The following is a 23,257-nucleotide window of genomic DNA, read 5'->3' as shown; positions in this document are numbered from 1 at the left end:
TTGCTTCTTGAGTACAGAAGGAGGCTTTTTTGGCTGATAAAACCTATTACAGAGTTTCTTAAAATCGCTTATACTACTGATTTCTGCAATAAAAAAAAACATGACAGTTACGCTTTAAATTAAAGTTCATTTAGGTTTGCACCTCTAGGATATTTTTGTTGGGGCAGACCTTTGATTGTTTGGTATTCTGTGATAGTAAGATTCCTCAAGGTGAAGAGACAGTAAAAGAAGAGAGAGGAAAAAAGATGTTGTTGTAACATACCAAAAATATGTCTACATGTAAGCCAGCTAAAACCCCAGTGTCCAATAGTAATAGAAGGTAGGACGTTGTTGCACTGTGATTCTGTCTTTGGTTTCTGTGTTTTTTGTTAATGGGGATATTACACTGACAGACTGTTGTCCAGTGCAATCAAGTAGATCTGTATTCATTTGAAAAGCCTATTACATGGCTCATCTATCATGCAGGCGAGGACATGCAGGATTTTTCATGCGGTCATTTACTTTCATCATTTGTTGGCCATGCTTCCCCAAGTATACAGGGCAATGTGCAGCCGACAAATAAGAATTTTTTACCCTGTTAAAACAATGTGATCTGCCGAAGATCAAGAATTTGCTCATTCATTGGCAGATTACTAGGCCTATAACACAGGCCAATATCAACCTGTTCAGCTAATAATCACACTTAAGCCTTAAGGCTTCCTGTTAGGTTTATTGGATTTCTGTAAAACTTACTGCAGTTTTTTTTGCCTGAGAGAGAATTTAGATTGTGAGCCTTGAGGTAGGGAAGTAATTACAATTTGTATACTGTGATTTGCAATATGTTGACCCATATAAGAAACACAAGTGAAAATTAATATTTTATGGAACTCATTAAAAGCTGTCTTCTTGCTTGTTATGTTAGGTTCTGTGGACACAAAGCGATTTTTTTGTACTTTACTGTATTCATTTCCTCCTCAACCCCTCCTCACTTCTCAACCATGACTGTTGGTCTAACAATCATTTGGCAAACAGTTGTAGAAGGTGTATAACCATACACTGGAATGTTCAGAACGGCTGAGCATTCCTGTGTTCTCTATGGGGAAAGGAGTGATAAGCCACTGCTAGACCACTTTGGCTGTGACTTATCTTTACAAAAACAAAGGGTACATGTGCGTTAAGCAATGGCTAAACACACCATGAAAAGTGTAAGATGTATGGGGACCTTTAAAGGGGTACTCCAGAGAAATCTATTTTTCAAATCAACTGGTGTTTTACCAGTTAAAGGGAATCTATCAAGTATTCTATCACTGTTAAACAGCATGGCACCCTTCATGTCTGTTTGGGCAGACAAAATGCTTTTATTTTCTAGTTCCCAAGTCCCGGAGGGGCAGAATACTGTAAATCCTTCTCTGAAGACAGAGAATAAAAGTGTTTTTCTACTTTCTGGGGGCCTAGACAGATATATGAAAGGTTTTGTGTGTCTTGTCCTGGTCTTGTAGCTTGTAGTAGTATTATAAGTGTAACACGTGACTGCATGCACCATTCAGTATAATTGTCTGTTCTTTGTATTAATACTTTTCGGTAAGTGTGATCATAGCTGATGTGAATTTGTGGCAAACAGAAAAAGTTACATTTAATAAATGACAAGAATCTATAAATGTAGGTTGTGAATGTAAGTATATGTTAATAGCATAACTTTTTACAAAAGTTGCACATTTTTGGGCAATGAATTCCATATTATTTTTTTGACAATTTGAGGAGTACAACCATACCTAAATGTTTAGGAAATTCCCCCATACAGTTGTTGGACTTTGCAAAAGCATTTGACACTGCTCCCAATAGAACTGTGTAGCTAGGAGCTGATTTGGACACATTGGGGCAGATTTATTTATTTTTTTTTAGACATTTGTTTGTTTCCGTGCTTGTGAATTTATAAAAAATTGCAAACATCCTAAGAATTTTTTGCAATGCTTAAATATTGTGCACAGCACAATTTTTGACTAAGAAACCAGTAGGTTTGCAGTAGGTAACTGCAATCATCCTATATGCTGGGGTGAACAGAAATGGGAGGGTCGCTGATAGAAGGAGATGGGTGTTTTTGTAAATTGTCAACTACAGGACAACATGCATTGTCAGTCAGCTGCTTATTATGGCCTTTTTACATGTGACAAGTGTTGATCTCTTGTTTACAGAGTATTTAGACCTTTTTATTCATCGAGCAGCTGGGCTGCAAGAACATCACGACCATCCATGAATATTATTATCGCCCGCAAATCCCCTGTGTACCCATACTTACATAGGGCGACTGTCGGGAATGAGCATTCCTACAAGTGCTTATTCACTGAGCTAACCAGCTATTGTAGAAGGACCCAAAGGCCAACAGGATATTATAGTGTATTCAAAGAGTCTTGAACTTGAGGGACAGCCATGCCTCTGTGACACTGACTAGACAGGAAAAGGAACTTGTATCAGAAATAACATAATGGACAGCATGATTAAAAGATAACATGCTAAAGGATTTGCACTGAGCTATGTGAACCTGATTGTTGTTTAATGTGTGCACAGGAGATGTTAGTTCCCCTTTAAGTCTACATAAGATGGGATCAGCTGACAAACGTACATTAGCCAGTTGTGCCAAAATTGTGAGTTTGACAAACATTCTCCTAAGGTGTATAGCCACCATTAACACATCTCCTAACAACTAAAGCAGTCTTCAAAGTCTCTCCCTGAGACTTATATGCCAGACTGATTCTAAATCCACTCAAGAAGGTTACGCCATTTATCTCTTCTTTCAGTGTAATTGAATGAATGTATTTTAATACTATGTTATAGTCAACTTGTTTAACAAATTCTTGTTTTCACAGTAGGGTGAACTGTAGTGTCTTGCATCACAATGAATGTTAGCACAGGTCGTATTAGGAAATTATTCAGATATAGTACAATGCGTCCTGCTGTATATTTGCAATATTTCCCACATCCCTCCTTCCCTGTATAATGTAATGTACACTCGGGCATACTTTTTAACCTTTTGTATCTCTATAGAGAACGCAATTTCCTTGCCGTTGTGTTACATATTGCAGTGTGGCTCAGGTTGATAGACATTTTTATCTTGCTCCCTCATAGGCAAAAGGATATAGAAGTGTAAATCAGTATAAAATAGACATATTTTCATAGTGAACTGATGTTTTCCATGAATTTTTAACATACATAGTCTCATTTTATCATCGGAATTATCACAGAGGGAACACAAGCAGCAAGGCACATTTTAGTCGTTTTTATTGTTTGTTTAACTGTACAGCTGTAGGTCCAGTAATGTCAAATTATAATTTCTGTTGGATTTTCTTACAGATATCCGCTGAGAGTCAGAGACCTAGAAATGGGACAGCAACAAGATTGATGCTGAATACAATAGAAGAAATAACCTGGTCTGGGAATTAAAAAGAAACTCCAATTGTGTATGCCTTCTGCTCACATCTTTGTTTCCGCAATATGAGGACTTTGGGATGTCTGGTATTTTTTGTTTTTTGGGCTAGTCAGCCCCAGAGAAGCTGCACATTTCTCATTGCAGAAAGGACTTCTCCTAGTGCAGAACCAACAGCAGAGGACCCAGAACCCAACCAAGGAAATGACATGGAGAGAAGTCGCTCTAAAAGAAGCTGGATGTGGAATCAGTTTTTTCTTCTTGAGGAATATACAGGACCAGATAACCAATATGTTGGAAAGGTATTGTATCTTCTAGTATCAGATCTAGATGTTGGATAAGTATGTTTTACAGTAGAGACCAGTAAGCAATTTACTACCTGTGCTATAAAGCCAGCGTCTGCTAAAGGAGTGGATTGTGTTAGAAAAGAAGAGCTGCCACGTTAGATCCATGGCCTGCAAATCAACAACTACTCTCCTACCAATTATAACAATGTTTGCAGCTAATCATTCTCTTTTCTGACATTTTTGGCAGGATTCATGCTACATGTGTTGAACGGCACTTTTATGGGACTAAAACATAGGTAACAGATATTACTGAAAAAAGAGAAACACTCGGCTATTTTACACTTCCTATAATATGATAAAATATTCTCCACTCTCTCCAGTTTAAATATAGGCTGTTTCGGGTGACCTTGAATAATTACTGTCAGTCAGGAAACACATTTCAATGGGGTTTGAGTTTGCTTTCATAGCTTAGATAGAAAGATAGGGAGTATAATTATTAGTAAAATATAAGGAGTGACATCTGCTACATCAAGTTTTCATTTAACAGACTTCACATGCGTATTTGGCTCCTTTCACACCAAAATTAGGACAGAATACAATCCATTGTGTGAAAAATATAGGTTGTCATAATTGGGCAAATGTATACCAGAATAAAGGAACATTTGCGCCACAGAGATATTGATAACATTTTATAATCAACTCCACTGTACAACAATCCAGAGATTACTAAAAATATGTGTTTATTATCCAAATGCAATTACATATAAAAAGAAAAGTCTGGTCAAAAAGGCCTGTCAGCAGGTCGAGGCAGGACCCCGCTACAGGCGCTGATAAGCAGAGCGGACTACACATGTCACAACTAGAGATGAGCGAACTTTTCAAAAGTTTGTTCCGACAGACTTCCGGATTTTTTCGTAAAGTTCGGTTCGACCGAATTTCAGATTTCTTCGGATTTCATAGTTTAAAGCATCTATATGATACGGGGTAGTGTATTTGGTTGAATTTAGGGCTCTACATGTCAGTAACATCATTATCTTTTCAATATCTCAAAGTCATTTTTTTTTTTTAGACTTTTTTAGACTTTTTTTTTATTCACCATTACAGGGTCTATGCAGGAAATACACCATTACTGGGTCTATGCAGGAAAAAGGTCACAAATGCAGTGAAGGAGCAGCAGTAGTCATTGGAGGCCAGTGGAGGTCCAGAAATAGTCATTTGAAGCCAGTACAGGAGCAGCAGTAGCCAACATGGAGGCCAGGCAGGAGCAGCAGTAGCCAACATGGAGGCCAGGCAGGATCAGCAGTAGTCATTGGAGGCCAGTGGAGGTCCAGCAATAGTCATTTGAAGCCAGGACAGGAGCAGCAACAGTCATTGGAGGCCAGTGGAGGTCCAGCAATAGTCATTTGAGGCCAGGACAGGAGCAGCATTAGTGAGCAGCAATACCGACGTCACACAGGGGGTGGGCTAGTGCAACATCCCTGCTGGTTGGAAGTGTTCCGGGCATCATGGGAAAGTGCTTTTCCCGCCCGGAACACTTCCTGCTTTCTAAAATGGCGGCTGTCATTTTAGAAAGCAAGAAAAAAAAAATCGGAGCGGACTTCCAAAAATCCGAATCCGACCAGACTCGGACTTTTGGGAAAATCCGACCCAGATCCCATACCGGCCGAACCGGTTTGCTCATCTCTAGTCACAACCCGGGTCCCTGCTCAGACCAGGAAGTGGCCGCGGACCCCGGGACAGGATCTTCTGTACACGGCCACCAGCGCTGGAGCGGGGGAGGTTAGAGTATGTTGTTACTTTTAACCTCCTCCTCCCCAGCACTTGTTAAAAAATAGTTTGCTTGGACTTCTCCTTTAAGTGAAAAAACAAACAAACACACAAAAACCTTAATCATTTTATACCAAAATAAATACTGCAATTACTGAAACTCAGAAAACATTGTTTATTTAATCGCAGACAGTTTTTAAAACAGTGCAGTGTACAAGGTATTAATTCAGTAGTATAGTCACAGATATGGTTACTTTTTAGGCTATGGTCACACAATGATCATTTTGCAGCCATTTTTTGGATGGCTGTCATTTCAGTGGCAAAAAAACTGGCGTTGTTTGATAATGCCGGCCGCTGATAGTGATAATGATTATTAGTTGCAGCTGTGTTTTGGCATTGAATGAAGGCCGTCCAACAAAAAGGCTGTAATTTTGAGATTGTGTTAACATAACCTTACAATAATCCAAATAATGTTAACATGTATAGACGGTATAAGCACTATACCAGCTGAACTTTTCCAATGATCACATTAGTCCACGGCTTTATCCATATATATATATATATATATATATATATATATATATATATATATATGTGCTTGTACTGTAAGGATAATGTACTGCCCATATATATCTTTTATCTATCATTTTAATCACCCTTTTTATTGGTATTTGTACTTATTGATATATTAATAGTATATAATTCTATGATGTAATTATTTTAGGAATGATACTGAGCTGTACTGGGTTTATCCTGAACCCATAAGATCAAGAAAACTGGATTATAGTGTCATACCCATATGTCGCCAACTTTCTGTGCACCTCCTGTACCTCAATGCTGGTTTCACTGTTTTTACAATTGCTTGCTAATTTTGTTATTTGCTGTATTTGTGGACTTATTTTGGTACAAAATATTGCTAACATTTGCAGAAACAATATCCACTTCTTTCATTGTGGAGATTATTTTCTTCCATTCTGGTGATCGGCTTTTAGACCCCAATTAGGTCATTGAACAACATTTTTGCCTTAATACAAAAACCTTATTTTTGAAATCCGACATGAGTACCTTTAATGATGATGCTGGCACTGAAGCAGTGCCTCACACATTTAAGTCCCCTCCATGCCAGTAAAGTATATATATAAGGTTAGGCTATGTTCACACAATTTCTTTTTTAGGTCATTTTGCGACCATCATTTTGGCACCCAATCGCCTCCATTTAATGCAGATTAGGAAAGTCATTTGCATAAACAGCCGCATTTTGGCACCAAAGTGAAGGCCACCCACTTAGTTATAATTTAGTTATCCATTAAACACAGCGCTTCCTGTGTTTAGGCTCTCTTTTTTTTTTCTCAAAGAGTCTAAACACTGGAAGTCCAGTGTTTTCTAGGTCATTTGTGTGCTCACAAAGAAGGTAGTCATGTGATTGATTGATTGATTGATTGATTGATTGATTAATTGATTGATGCATTGAGCCATGGCACTCAGTACTGATCGGGGCTTGATGTTCAACCAGCACAAGATTAAAAATCTGCCTTCAGGGGACTGGACCTGGATTTCTGGTAAGTACGGCTTTGTTATAAAGCATGATAAGATAAATAAATAAATGTAAATTGCAAGCTTTCTTAATATCACATCTACTGTTGATTTTGATTTTGAAAGTGACACTTGAATTTCTCATATTTTAATATAAAATGTTGTTATGTAGATTGTAACTGCGTTTTCAGGTAACAGTACAGAAAAAACAGGACACTTTCTTTATCAGTACAGCAAGTTTCTTAGTGTCAATTGAAAGCATGTGATGTACTTTCCAATTCTGCTGTGCATCTGTGTATTAAGCTAGGTGTCATAAAGAATGCAGAGCTGTTTATTTTTCTCACCATCTGTACATTTGCTTGCAATCGATCTGTCTTTTTATCATTTTTACCAATATGTTTTAATTATAGAATTCAGATGGAAATGTTTACAGTCGGCATATTCTTTCGACATTAAAATAAAGGTGAAAACAGGCTAACTTTTAGCCATGTTCACACTTTGAGTAGTTTGTAAGCCAAAACTTAAACTTCCAAAGCCAAGAAGAGAAAAAAGCTTTCAATTAAACTTCAACTTTTACAATATGTCTGATTTTATAGGAACCTGCACTCATTGTGAAACCCATATCTTCCAATTCACAGGTTGAGGTGGAAGTAACATGCAGACATAATGGGAGCTTGAGCCTGTTGTAAAACCTGGACATCTATTAACTATTACTGTTAGTGGAAGTTGTGTCAAGCAATGTTTTATTTCAACTGGTGGTGAATCAGTGGACTCTTTCTCAATCAGATGGAGTTAAACTATCATATACAATTAGATTATGGGTAGGGATGGTCCGAATCTACACGAACGCTCGGCAGCAGATTCCCGCTGTCTGCCCGCTCTGTGGAGCGGGCGGATCCAGCGGGAGTAACGCCTGGAAAACTGGGACACAGCCTATGGCTGTGGCTGTATCCCAGTTTTCCATTAGTCCTCCCGCTGGATCCGCCTGCTCCACGGAGCGGGCAGACAGCGGGTATCATTACTGAGGGTTCGGGTTCGTACAAACCCGAACCGAACTCGGTTCGGACCATCCCTAATAATGGGTGCTGCTCCTCGCCCTTGTGTGAAATGCATCTTGGATTCCCGTTTGAGTTTTGGGGGGTGGAAGAGATTTTAGTCTCTAGAATGATTAGGTTATGGGTTGCCCTAGGTAATTATTTGAGAGTAGTAGTAGATATGTAATAGTAGTTTGGGTGCTCCTTGTTTTCGGTGGTGGTGGTGGGTTGGAGGTTCCACACTGGTACATAGTATGATGTTTAAATGGACTATGTATATTTAAAAGGCAGAAGATGAAAGAGTGATTCATGTTTGTGATGGATAAGTTTGTTTGACTTATTTGATTGCTGTATTTCCCTGTGGGGAATTGGATTATGTATGCCTCTGTTGTGTTGCTATTTTTGGTTTATTGTTTAATTATGTGTTGTATACTGTCTGACGCTTTAAAAAATCAATGACGGCAATGACATCCAGAAAAAATCATGTTGATTGAACATAGCCACATATGATAATACACTGCAAAGTAGCATGTGAATAAACAGCATCAGTGTGAACTTAGTTTCCTATAACTTTTGTATCTCTTTTTTTTGGAACTGGAAACCTTGGCCATGTTTATGCATGACATTTTGTATACAAAAGCATATATTTGTATGCTTTTCAGCTGCTTTTTTAGTGAGCTTAGAAGTAAAGGTATACTCAGTTGTTGTAAAAGGACTATTTATACTCTATGCTTTAATGTCTTATTTCTTGACTTAAAGGGGAATTATTATTATTATTATTTTTTTTTTTTTTTTCAGATTAACAGGTGCCAGAAATGCATACAGATTTGTAAATTACTGAAAAAAATCAAGGCTTCTAGAAGCTACTGTATGTCCTGCAAATAATTGAGTTTGAGTTCCAGTCAGACACAATGCTCTCTGATGCCCCCTATGTCCATGACAGGAACTATCGAGAGCAGTAGAACATGCCCATAGTAAACCTCTCCTGCTCTAGACAGTGCTTATATGGACAGATGTGGCAGCAGAAAGCACTGTGTCAAACAGGAAAGAAAACACCACTTCCTCTAGGACATTTTTTTTTCCTTTAAAATACCCCTTTAAATAGGACAAAAATGCTACCAAAAAAGTGTATACATAAATGTACAAGATACGGTTCAGGGAAGAAAAAGAGTGCTGCACCTCACACCTATGGCTGATACTAGTACCTCTCGGCTGTATAAAAAACATCAGAATTCTGTATGTGAATTGATATATATATATATATAAATGTACAAGACTTCCGTTAACATTTTTACAATAACTGCTTTTTCAAAACACTAAAATATGTAAATGAACCTGTAAAAGGTAAAAATACCCACAAATTTAGAAAATTTCTCATCAGTCCACTAAGGACTTTAGAAACCTTGAAAGTTTATACAGTAATGCTGTAATTCTCCCAAGTCTGTTTTTCAATGAGAGATTTATGTTAATGTACAACAAAATGGGCCACTGTCTTCTCAGTCACTGACTTGCTTCTTCTGCTCTTAATCATGCCCTCTACAGTGCCAACCACCAACCCTCGGTGATGCCATTCGGAGCTTCAACATTCCAGGCAAGAACCCTGTAGCTAATGTGCTTGTAGTGGCCTTCCATAGCCACCTTACATTTTCCAGGCTATGTGGCCTCCTGTACCTTCTCAGGCCTTGTCTACTATAAACATAGAAACTATACATTTAAAGTAACTCTATAACTCCGAATGATTGCTTTACTCTCAGTAAAGATTTACTCTCAGTAAATTGTTTTTACCGACAACTATACTGACATTTATTAATAGCTACCCAAAAACAGCTGTATTATGACCACCATTAGTATAGCCTAAAATACTGTTCATTTTACATTAATATTGCATCATTTCATTTATTTGATTGTATGCCTTTAAGCGCTTGTTAAAACACTGCCAATTTCTAATTTCCTAGTAGAATAAGTGATAGAGTTGAGTTTTATGTTGGGAATTGGTTGCATCTGCCTAGGTTCACATGAACCATATGTTGAAAGTCCCCTTGTGACAGAAGAACTGCTTGCTTCCATCTAGGTGAGAAATGTATGTGCATCACTCCTTAAAAACAAAAAGAACCATAAAGGAAATTTATCAGTCCCATTAAATTTTATCTCCCAACTGATGAATAATATATTTACAGTTGTTTCGAGACCGCTTATTTCTCCATGTTAAATATTAAGCGGAGGTTTTTTAGGTTCTCTGCTGAGTCTGAATTTGGAATGAAAAATGATGAAAACCTAAACTCACAGTGGATTATCCCTATATATTTTAAGGATAGCTTCTCCATTACTGAAATGAAAAAGTAAGCAAGCGTGAAATTATAATACTTCCTGCCCCCCTAAATAACTAGCGAGGTTCCATATGTATTACATTCATTTTCTGCATGTAAATAAATTTCGCACCTTCCCAGGAACATCCATATCCAAACCTAATGGGTACAGCCATATAGGTTTTTTTTTTTTAGCTTGTGTTGCCCTAGGCACTTGGACTGATACACCTTATTGGGGGGATTCAACATGGGGCTGCAGGGGACATAAGGGGCTGCAGGGGACATAACAGTGCAATATACTTACCTGTACCTGTTGTGAGATAGATGACAGCGGCATAAAGTGGCGGACGGTGGGAGGCAGCTATGGCAGAGCAGGACAGTTAAGCATACAGCACTGTTATGTCCCCCGCAGCCCCGGCAGCATTGCAGATTAGTATTTTATGTTGGACAAACCCTTTAATGTCATAGTGGTGGCATTGCAGACTTGTGAAAAAAATATATTATGGGGGCAGTTTAAACCCTGGTCATCTCTCGCCAAACTATATATTAACACATTGCTCTAACAGATATTTTAAGTAGTAAATGGTAAAAGTTAACTCACTTGTTCTTTGACTAAAAATCATCTAAAAAACAAACAAAAAATATTCCTGTTGCCCTCAGTTATGAATCAGGCTTTTTGTTCCATTAAGTTTATTCAGTGCTTAAGGGGAAGCAATCAGCCCAATTGGGCTGATCTGGTTCCCAGGAGCGCTGTATAAAGCTCCTGCAGCAGCCACGGCGAGTACCGAACGCGGCTGCAGCAGGAGTTTTATACCGGAGAAAATGTTTTATTCTCTGGGCGCGTGACAGACACGGGTGGGGAAGTACTCATCTGGGCTGCTCCCTGCCCGTATCTAGTCACCACAGGATGATTGACAGGCAGAGAGGCCAGTAATGGACCTCTCTGCCTTTCAATTATTCCCTCCGAGTGCGCTCATAGGCAGAGTGCGGTGACTAGATATGGGCAGGGAGCAGCCCAAATGAGTACTTCCCCGCCCGTGTCTGTCACGCGCCCAGAGAATAAAACATTTTCTCCGGTATAAAACTCCTGCTGCAGCCGCGGCCAGTACGTGCTGCGGCTGCTGCAGGAGCTTTATACAGTGCTCCTGAGAACCAGATCAGCCCAATTGGGCTGATTGGTTCCCTTTAAAGTGAATCTGTCAGGTCTAATTTACATTTCAAACTGCTCACACTGTTATATAGCTTTTAGCGTAAGGAGACACATGGTACGTTTATATACCTGTCTGTTCTTCCAAAACATTAAAAAATGCTTTTATTCTATAGTATAAAGAGTCAAAGAGGCTTTCCCAAGCTCCTGAAATGCAGCAAGCTGTAACACCTTGTTACTGCCCCCTTTCATACCTGACCATGTTTGGGACTAATTTTCCAGGTGTCACTCAGCAGGGAAGGGAGGAGAGAGGATGCATTACAGCTTGCAGCTATTCAGGAGCTTGGAAAAGCTTGGAAAGTGCTTTTCTAAATTCTAAAAGCACAGACAGGAACATAATTGTGGTGGGAACGTAATAAAGAAGCTATACTTACTTATCCCAGTGCCCCCACTGTGAAGTGCTACCTCTCATGCCGGTCTTCTGTAGCTCCGGGTCCTTTGATGTCACAGGAGCTGAAAGAAAACTGTAGACCATAGGCTGACAGTGAGCGGTGGCCCTGTAGCTGCGGGGGCATGGGGATGGGTATATATAACTTCGGAACTACTGTATGTTCCCACCACACCTTGCTTGTCCTAGATTGGTACATTTTAGCTTCAATCCTCTGTTAATACTGTATGGGAACTCTGGATTTGATGTCTATTTTTCCAGTTATTTGTATTATTTTTAGGCTATGTTCACACTATGTATTTCATAACTATGGCTGTTGTTTAAAAAATAAAGGCTGTTGTTTGCACAAGAACGCCTGTTGTAATGAAATACGGACGTTATTTTTACATAGTGTGAGCCTAGCCTTAAAGTTGACAATTTTTTAGGTATTCTTTAAATAAAGCTCCTGAGCGTCATCTTCTAGTAAGAAATAAGGAATCTGTCACTGAATGTTTAATCTCTATGCATATGGGTCAGTTTGAATGATGTATGTGTGGGTCACTGAATAATACAATTCCAATCCCAAAAAGTAGGCCATCAGACTGTCATGAGAGTACAATTAAAGTATTAGAGTTCTGGAGTTCCGCTGGTCACACACCTGCTCACGCACACACACACACACAATTTCTTATTACAGTATTTGCCACGGACAGCTATAAAAAAGAGCTGTGACTTCCATTTTACCGCTCCTAAATGTAATTTGTGCTGAAGAGTTAAAGCAGACCAAATCTCTCACCTCGGTAACCTTTTTCTCTTAAGATAAGCCATCAGCTTTAAATGTATCAGAAGAATTAAACAGATGTGAGTATTTAATGGACGTGAGACCTGTGTATCAGATGACACGGCATAAATATAACATTAACTTAAGACCTTACACAGTGCAAGGCAATCACTTTTAGCACATGCAGGATAGAAATTGATTGAGTGCAAATCACAGGAGAATAAATTGCCTTATCACTGGCAGGCCAAATAGTGTTTGAGAGCTGAAAATGTTAGGTGACAAATAGTTTTCCACAATTTACCAAACAGAACATGCGTCTTGGATGCTAATTTAGATTGAGTCTGGTATGGTTCAGTGCTCCTTTTGTATGCTGCAGGTAGCAAAAGAGGCTAAGTAAATGTTGACATAATGATCCTATTGAAGCCTGTAACCTGCCAGTGCAGCTGGCACATTTTCCTGCCTAATAAAAAAAATACATTTCTGCACAGCTCCAGCGACAATCCCTCCAGTTTCCAGGTTTAATGGTCATTGTCGATTTAAAGACGTCTAGCCCTGCCATGTCTTTTTTGCTGTACCTACTTGACAGACCTATGTTATATATAAATAATAATATATAGACAACTTTTACAGGTCCAACAAAAGTGCCCAGCTCTTTTAACCCTAAATGTTGCTTACCTATCCTTCTATAACATTAAAGAAACTAGAGCAGGGAAACGGGTCCAAAAGTTACCGCTGTTCTTTCACAGAAGGGATTTCAATATAGGGGGTAGCATCTAAAAGGTGTGATTCCACCCAAACACTTTCCCTTACCTATGCAAGAGTGCAATGCCCATTACAGTGTATCAGGATGTGATTAACCTCTTCATGATCAAGGTCATTGATGCACAAATGTTCAGGTCAAATTAATGCAATGTTCCCCCTTGCCTTTTAAAGGGGTTATCCAGTGCTACTACAACATGGCCACTTTCTTCCAGAGACAGCCCCACTCTTGTCTCTAGTTTGGGTGGGGTTTTGCTGCTCAGTTCCATTGAAGTGAATAGAGCTTAATTGCAAACCGCACCTGAACTGGAGACAAGAGTCGTGTTGTCTCTGAAAGAAAGTGGCCAAGTTTTTGTAGCACTAGATAACCCCTTTAGGAGCCATAGCTCTTTTTTTTTCTGTTTACGCTTTACACCGTGCTGGAACACTACAGTTATATCTTTGCATGCTACAATATACAATATGTTTATTTATTTATTATCACATCATGCTACAATATATAATATGTTTATTTAATTATTATTATTATTTATTTTACATATTTTTATTTTTAAAATAGGTAAGGAGGTATTTAAAAATGTTATTGGGGGGGTTATAAGGTTTTTTTTTAATACCTTTAAAAACCTTGTTTTTAATTATATATTTTTTTACACTTTTATTTTACTGTTAAACATCCAATCATTAGATTGCATATACTGATCCATGCTATGCCATAGCATAGCATTCAACAGTAGTATCGAAAATCTGTCATAGAGTCTCCCTAAGAGCAGACTTACCTCCACCTGTCAGCCCAATGATCGGGGGTCCCGATCAGTCAGTGACAGGTGCTTATCCTGTCACTGACTTCCTTAAACACAACGATCGCTATGCATTGCAGTGTTTAAGGGGTTAATGACAGGCAGCTGCGAGATCGCAGCTGCGTGTCATTATGCTGGGCTTCGGGGACATTGATGTGTGTGGGGATGCTCACACTACAGCGGTCTAGCACATATCAAAAATCCTTTTCACAGTCAGGAACGTGTATATACATTCTTGTTGCACGGGGCATCAGCTGTAGGAATGTATATACATGTATTACTGACGTGAAGGGGTTAAAGAGTACCTGTCACAAAGAAATAACTTTTGACATCAGGCATGTCAAAGGTTATTGATCCTACTGGGTCTCACTTCTAAAACCCTCTGGGATCAAACGATATAGCAAGAGCAAAGATGCGGTAGCAGTGCAATCCACTCCCCGGCTATCTGTTCTGCCCATCTAGTTAGTCTCATAGACCTCCATAGACGGACTCAGCCATGGTGGAGGTATGACCAGGTAGTGAATGGCACGGTTACTTTGTTTTCATCCTTGTATCTACTGATCCCAGCAGGTCTCAGCAGTGAGACCTGATGGGATCAATAACTTTATACATGTCTGATGACAAATCAAAGGTTATTTTTACCTGACAGGTACTCTTTTAATGGTTTTCTGTCTTTGGATTTAAAGAGGTATGATATTACTGATGGCAATTAGAATAAATTTGCTTCATGACTCAACACAGTTCATCTTTATTTTCACAAGTTTATTTTCACATGAACCCTTTGTGAAATCCAAGGCCATTGTGTGACATTTACTAAGGAGTCTAATGTGTGTGACTCTTCTAATAAGGATTGGTGTAAATTATGTTCAGTGACTGATTTATTAAAATGTAGCACTGCCATAGTGAATGTATCACTTCACTGTGCGCAAGCATATTCACCTGGTACTGACCAGACGTAGGCCTGCACCTGTTTGTGAGACTTTTTAAAAAGTTGCAAATTATAAATTAGGCAATAATCCCGGATTATGCAAATCTTTGGGTGAATACTTAAAACAGGCAAATTAAAAAAAAGTTGCATTTAAAAAATATTTGATCGTTGAATACTGGTTCATAAACAAAACTTAGACCAAAAATCGGCGAAAAATCCAATTATTCACCTAAAAATAGGTGCAAAGCAGTTGATAAATTTCCCCCATTGTTTTCATGAATCCACTGTTGGAAACTTAGTCCTATAGGAAACGTACTTCACATGACCTTGTTTTTTTGGAAATCTGTGTTGCATAAAAAGAGTGGACTTGTCACTTCTTAAACATGGAATTCAATGCATATGTGATTGTGATTCTCTAGCATGGACATGGACTAGCCTAACTTAGTAGGACTAATCCTCTAGAATTTTCAGTGGTTGGAAAAAGACATAAAATTCGTATGCATATAAGTCAAACCGGGAAAATAAAGAGAATGTAAAGAAAACTAAATGGTTACTATTTCCTTCTTGATCCCCATGGGAATCAAACTGGGTCAACACTTGAAGTGTTTCTGTCACTGCTCAGTCTTCTAAACTTCCATGTGCAGACGCACCTGCTGACAGAGGTTTGGGTTGCCATGGAAACAACCTAAGCATCTGTGCTACTGCGCTTGAGCCCCTTTAAGAAGAATAGGGCCGATAGAAAAAGAAGATTGTCCTCAGAAAAAGATCACCTGTCAGTTAGTAGTTGCGTCTATGACACATACACTTTAAAGGGGTTGTCTCATGTAGATATTCCATTTGGCACATATAAAAATCTATAGATGGATGCCCACCATTGTGATCAGGAATGGAGAGGGGCTATATTATAGCAGCACCCCTCCTGGCATACCTAACCTGTCCATGTATTTCAGGTCTGGCCAATCATTTCAATGACCAGCAAGTACTAGTCTATCCCCTGCAGCGACCATTGGTTGCCAGAGTAAGAAGAGCTCTCTACATGAGACAGTACTGTAATAAACTATTGTAGTCATTTCAGCAACTCTCTATTTTATCATTCAATCATTTTCCCCTTTTTCTCTATCTTTAGCAGGTACACTGTTGTTGTGTTTTCATGTAGCCATTTGGTGAATAACTATAATAATTTTTGGATGTTGACAGGGCCGATTCTGGGGTCTGTGCCGCCTGAGGCAAACCTCAGGCCGCCGCCCCCCTCACTGGCACTCGAACCACCCCCGCCCCCAACCCCCGGCAAGCCCACCACCTACATACACTACCGCCCCCACCTCCCTGGAACAGCCAGGGGCCGCGGCCGCCGGACCTCTTCAAGGCGGATCTGCCCCTTTAAAAGTAGGGGGCTCCGCTACCACTACCTGTTCTAACCAGTCTATTGAGCTTCCGGGACAGGTCACCTGATGCACGCCGTCCCCGTAAACTCACAGCTCCAGCCCCGCGCGCCGCACCTCTCTAGTCTCCTGCTTAGTGGCATACATGTAACAGCTAACTGCACAGGACCGCGGGAGAGGTGCGGCGCACGCGGCTGGAGCTGTGAGCTTACGGGGCCGGCATGCATCAGGTGACCTGTCCCGGAAGCTCAATGGACTGGTTAGAACAGGTAGTGGTAGCGGAGCCCCCTACTTTTAAAGGGGCAGATCCGCCTTGAAGAGCTCCGGCGGCCGCATCCCCTGGGTGTTCCAGGGAGGTGGGGGCGGTAGTGTATGTTCTGGAGGGGCCGGGCAGGCGGCCCTACAACTGATAATCTCGGCGGCCCAGTGGGCATTTGCCCGGTCCGCCAGATTATCAGCCGGGCATGCTGCCCCCTGCAGGACCGCAAAATCTGCCGCCTGAGGCAGAATACTCATTCCGCCTCATGGCAGAAGCGGGCCTGGATGTTGATAATGTCCACCCTCATGTCTCTTTTTAGTTCTTTTAATCTTTCATGATCACAAAGATTCTTCATGTCCTTTACTCGTTGTATTGCACTTCTTTGTACTTTTATTCAAGTCAAGTTTGCAGCAAAAGTTTGTAAAGCGGCAGATTTATCTTTCTTACTAGCCCTCCTTTAATCTTTGAGAGTATCCTATTGGCCTTAGAAACAGCATTTTGGCCTTGCAAGCCGGTATTTATTCTGTGATCTTCCAGTATACCCAGATCCTCCTTCACTAGTGATTAATGAGTGAGCAATGTTAATAAAGATATTCCTGCTTGAATTTGTTGGTATACTTCACCTCTCTGTGGTAAGAGAAAAAAAAAAGATCATTCTGCTTTGGGGAGCCACAGGCTGAGGTGTCCTTCACATGACCGTAATTACTTTGGGGACTGAAAAAATGTGGATTTATTGTCTACATTTTTCTATTGTGTTCCACAAAAAAATCCATATTGAATCTGTTATGCATCCGTATTTGCCATATCTGCGAAGAAAATAAAAGTGTACCTAAATAAAAATGGAATGCTTGGAATAATATCACAAGCTTTTCCCAACAGGGGCTGCCAGGGAAATGATCTACAAATATGGAACAGCATGCTTGTTAGGGATGAGTCAATTTCTCAAATACAGACCCTTGGAAATGTATGTCCTATTTTTATGGGAAAATATATGCGACCTAAAAAAATGGTTGTGTGCATTACTCCATGGGAATCAGAAGTTTTTATTATGCATACATAATTACAGACAGCGTAGAGAAACTAATATACAGTCGTGCAAAGGAGGCCTAAGAGGCTAAACACTTATACGCACCTCATAATTTCTTAGTCTGTTGTAGACATTAGTGCCATTAGGCTTTGCGCCTAATTTTCGGTGAATAATTGGATTTTTTGCTCAGTTTTGGTCTAAGTTCTATTTATGAACCAGTATTCGACAGGTGAATACTTTTTAGATGCAACTTTTTTATAATCTGCCTGTTTTAAGTATTCACCCAAACGTTCGCATAATCTCAGATTAGCGCCCAATTTATCATTTGCACCTTTTTAAAAAGTCGCATAAACAGGCGCAGGCTTACGTCTGGTCAGTACCAGGTGAATAAAACGGTGCATTTTTTTTCATATTTGCGCCTTTTTTGCGCCTTTTTAATTCGATACATCGGGGTTAACCTTCCTCTCTTAAAACCTTTTTCCATCTCCTGTTAACTAATCCATGATCATTCACGTTTCTGCCTGGTTATTGTTCCTCCTCTCAGGACTGTTGGTTGTCTCTATGGTAAAATCTCCTCTTGTTAACAAACACTGGCTTGTGATAACAAATACTTATAGTTCTCTAGATACAAATATTTGTGTCTTGTGTTTTGTGCTAATGAATGTTTCCGTGTAAACAATGCAATGACAAAGACAATATTTGGAAGGCTTCTACATGCTGCATTTGTGTGTCTGAAGCCGGAGTGCTCCCCATCAAATTGATATGGAAGCAATGCTTAACTTTTGCTGATGACAGTGAAATTATTTATGTAAGCTACGGTAATAAAGTCATAAGAAGATGTTTGTTGTCTTCAGGGAGGGTTTGATGGATGGAAGAATACGACAGTTAATGATAGATGAGATCTGAAATATATAAATGCATTTTGGGAACAGAAACAAGGTTACTTACTCTTTTAACTAAATTATATGAGACAATTCATTGACGGAGAGGAACCTGGGAGAACCTGCTGACAATACACTCAGCACTCAGCGTGGTTCAAAGCCGACTAGAAAGACATTGTACAGTATAAAATAGTTACTGATAGATGAGAAGAGTGTAATGTTTATTCACAGTACAATGTTTTATGGAAGTTAAAGAGAGCCATTTACTCCTTGCAACTAACTACAGTGACAAGTAGGGATTTAAACAGCATAAAGATTCATATGTTTTTTATGTGAACCGCTGTATCGATGAGGAGATAATCCTTATAAACCCCTCCCCCCCAGCTCTGTGCCACCCACTCTGACATCTTTTTCTCTCTGGGGCTGCCAATCAAGTTCATGGGGCAGCATAGGGCTAGGACAGGCTTAAGAGGTTATATGCACTTGTGACAAACAGGCCTGCCCCAGTGGTCACTTACAGCTCACTTATAGCTCATTAACATGTAACATCAATGTTTTTAACTATGTATATAAATTTGGTTTTGTATGTGAGCATTCACTAATTACGTTTCACATGTTCACTAACGTCATCACTACTTGTGTATTTAAATAACATGATGACGTGGAAAGAGGGTGGTCCGTCACCAGCACCTTCGCAGCGTCTGCATTCACTTTGTCCGCATCTTGTCCTGCATCGTATATTCTTTTAGGCCATGTTTACATGGCGCAAGAGACCGGCCGTTCCGTGACCCGAGCGGGTCACGGAGCGGCCGGTCTCTAAAAAGATCATCCCGGCTGGTACTGCAGTACCGGCCGGATGATGTTTCACGCCACAGAGTTCTGATGCGGGCGCATCCATGCGCGTCCACATCAGCACTCCCCACAACATACTCGCTTCACAGTGTGCACTGACATGGGTTTCTGCAGCCGCTATTCACTGAATTGCGGCCGCAGAAAACTGACATGTCAGTTCTTTGCAGCGCCGCGAGGGATCCCGGCCAGAGAGTATACTAGCTCCGGCTGGGATCCCATAGAAGGCTGGGCAACATGTCTATTTGTAAAAAGTACAACGTACTTTTATGAAAAGATATGTTGTGTGAACATAGCCTTAAAATGATGAAATAAAGACAAGAACTTTTATTCGGTGAGTGCAACTCTATTTTCTTCTTCATATATTGGTGGACTGTATTTTTCTATAGATTTTTTTGAGTTAGCACGTCCATTGTTCCGACTGCAGAGTCCTGTTGCTAAAGAAACCTGAATGCTGGATGCGACTTGTAGTGAGATGTTTACTTAAAATATATATTTATATCTAAATATAAAAAATAATATAACTATAATATATAGTTTGTAGCAAATATCAGAGAAATAGTGTAAACATCTAGATATTGTTTGAAACTGACAACTTAGGACATTGTATAATTAGCCAGCTCAAACCCTTAACAGATGTTTAGAATTATTCAAAATGCTTCAAATATACTACAGCAAAAAGGGAAAAGTGACAGATTAAATGATTAACCTTATAGCTTTTTTAAAAGAATTTTTACTACATAAGTAGTGGCACAAATAAAGAACTTCAAAACCATCTGTCAACAAATACAGAGGTAGTTCAACTGGTCAAAAAAAGCCCAGTGAGAGGAATTTATTAAGTCATGTATGTCAGCATACAAAAGTCACATTTATTTGCACAGTATTTGTTTTGCGCAAAAATGTTACTTTTTCTCATGCTTGCTCCACTAAGCTGGACTAAGGCTATGTTCACACACTGGGGGACATATATCAATATGTGCCCATTTCCCGTGGCGTACGCCAGCTGTATCCCCCTTTCATCTGATGAGTAGACAGGGAGTGCCACCAGGAGTGGAGGATGTGTGGCCTCCTCCCACGCTAGATTTAACATGATTTACACCCACTCGCAGGTGTAAATCATGCTAAAATTGTACACCTTCCCAGGATTTGTCACGCAATGCCTGCGCCAGGCAATGCCAGCGTACCGCACACCAGTCTTGATAAGTGTTCCCCACTGTCTTTAGCCATTTAACGGTCATCTTTCAGAAGGGACAAATAATTGCTGTTATATTACAATGGCAGGCGTAATTTTAATTTTATTTCAGTCAGTATTGTGGTCCTCATATTGCAACCAAAACCAGGAGTGGATTAAAAACACAGAAAGGCTCTGTCCACACAATGTTGAAATTGAGTGGACGGCCGCCATTTAATGTCAAATATTTGCTGTTATTTTAAAACAACGGCTGTTATATTGAAATAATGGCAGTTATTTACTGTTATATGGCGGTCATCCACTCAATTTCAACATTGTGTTAACAGATCCTTTCTGTGTTTTTAATCCACTTCTGGTTTTGGTTGCAATAAAAGGACCACAATACTGACTGAAATATACGTAGTGTGAACCCAGCCTTAGGCTATGTTCACACTACGTAAGTCTCCGGACGTAGCGCGTTTCGTGAATAAGCGGCCGGAGACTTACGTAGTTTGCGTACAATGGAAAGTATATGATGTACGGCTGCACAGTTCACACTACGTAAGAACTTACGCGAGGATCGTACGCGGCGCCGTAAGAAATGAACCAGACCATTGTTTGAGGGCGAAAATTCCGATTTTCAAGTAAAAGACTGCTGTCAGATCGCTACGTAGGGCGCTTGGGAAGCGTAAGTAGACTACGGGCGTAAGTTCACGGTCCGTACGCAGCCTGACGCAACTTGCATGAATTCCCAGCTGGAGTTTAAGACGTATATGTCCGGCCGCGAAAATATGCGGCCGGACATATACGTAGTGTGAACATAGCCTTAGGATGTATTAAAAGACCTGACCCATGCTGCAAGTTAGCGCTGATCCGCTAGACATTGCTGGCTACCCTTACTTTCATCAGCCTTTGGCCTCACATCATCAATTATTTACTCCAGACATTGGTGCAAATTGTAGCCGAAATCTATGTTTGCTCATAGATGGCATGAACTTTAATTTTATTTAATATATTTGTTGCATCTTCTCTTAAGACCAACATTTAAAATTCCAGACTTCTCACCGTGTCTCATATATGGCTCAGCATGATTATTTCTGTGGTTCTTTGCTGCAGATTTAGCTCCTATTTTGTAGCATGTTTTATTTATTTTTTTTTATTTATCTATTTGTGTTGTAAATTTTAATGCAGAATTTGAAATAACGTTAAAGTCTATGAAGAAATTCTTATATCTCCAATTTATAAAGATTAGGCAGCAGAAAATATTTCCACATCAGAATAATTTTTTAAGGAAAGGGATGTAAATTTTTCTGCAACATGCAATTTAGCATTTTTTTCATGAGCTGCATGCTCCTCTGACAGGCAGTGCTTGCTGATGTTCTTTACAATATATAAGAAATGTCTTATACTCATCCCACCACATCAACGTAGATGTTTTTTTTCATTGATGAATGGAATGTTTTGGCAAATTGTGGTGATCTTATTCTATATATTATAACTAGTTGGATAATGATGGTAAGCATTGGTAGAATGGTGGTGGAAAGTTTGTGACATTGATCTTGCTGCAGATTTATAGCCACTTCTTGGCTAACTCGTTCTGTGCAGTGCTGGATTAGAAGAATGCTCACTCAACTGAGATTTCCAGGTGCAAGGAGACCAAGGAAGGCATCAATGTAGGCAAAGGATTTATTGTCTTAAATAGGGCAGCACATTTCGAGCACTCTTTCTCAAGCCAGAAAGACATACAGAATAAGATCATGGTTAGAATTGGTTAATCCAATTTAACCCAATCCAATGACAGTGCTCTCTGCTGCAACCTATGTCCATGTCAGGACACTACTACTCAAAAATAACCCAACGGTGCAAAAAGAAGAGAGGAAGAGGGTACATGAACTAAACAAGAAACACATAGGGCCATAAGCCCAAGAGGGCCCCCTCTATCTTATAACTCCTCCTATACTGATATCAGGGGTGTAGCTAGGATTCAAGGGCCCCATAGCAAAAAATTTAAGGGGCTTCCCTCCCCTACGCACAACACAAAGCACTGCACTGATAACCCTTGACCTCTGCACATAGCTCTGCCAATTTTCCTTTCCTACTTGATTGTGCAGCTGGAGAAAAGAGGTCAGGGGTTATCAGAGCAGTGAAGCAGAGATCTCTGTCTTCTGCTTGTTAACCCTTTCTTTGTGTTGCAGCATGTAAGTAAACATTGGGTCACTTACACACTGCAGTACTTGGGGGGTTAAGCAGAAGGACAAAGCGCTCTTACCTTCTCCCCTGGGCCCCCTCCTGCACGGGCCCCATAGCAACTGCCTACCCTGCCTCTATGGTAGCTACGCCACTGACTGATATTGAAAGTGTACTAAAATTAAAATATAACTTTTATTGTATAATTATTAAAAAGGTAAATAAACAAGATACGTGTTTAAAAACACAGTAGCTGGATATTGTTAGCACTAATTACACACCTGTGTGGTTTCAACTGAGTAATTGTAGTTATAGTGAAACACACTCAGGGTGAT

At 39.8% G+C, this 23,257-nt stretch overlaps 1 protein-coding gene across 1 annotated transcript in view; it reads left to right on the top strand.

The window, feature by feature from the left end:
* Positions 1-23,257, top strand: part of LOC138783435 (cadherin-6-like) — a 265,406-nt gene that overhangs the window by 97,013 nt on the left and 145,136 nt on the right. Inside the window, exon 2 of the mRNA XM_069958138.1 lies at positions 3,328-3,702. Coding sequence (XP_069814239.1) covers positions 3,469-3,702 — 234 coding nt within the window. The 5' untranslated portion in view covers positions 3,328-3,468. The remainder of the gene's footprint in view (positions 1-3,327; positions 3,703-23,257) is intronic.

Source organism: Dendropsophus ebraccatus, chromosome 2 (assembly GCF_027789765.1).
Source record: "Dendropsophus ebraccatus isolate aDenEbr1 chromosome 2, aDenEbr1.pat, whole genome shotgun sequence".
NCBI classification, from domain to species: Eukaryota; Metazoa; Chordata; class Amphibia; order Anura; family Hylidae; genus Dendropsophus; species Dendropsophus ebraccatus.
The sequence above is the reverse complement of the archived record's forward strand: the minus strand, read 5'-3'. Positions and strand labels throughout refer to the sequence as shown.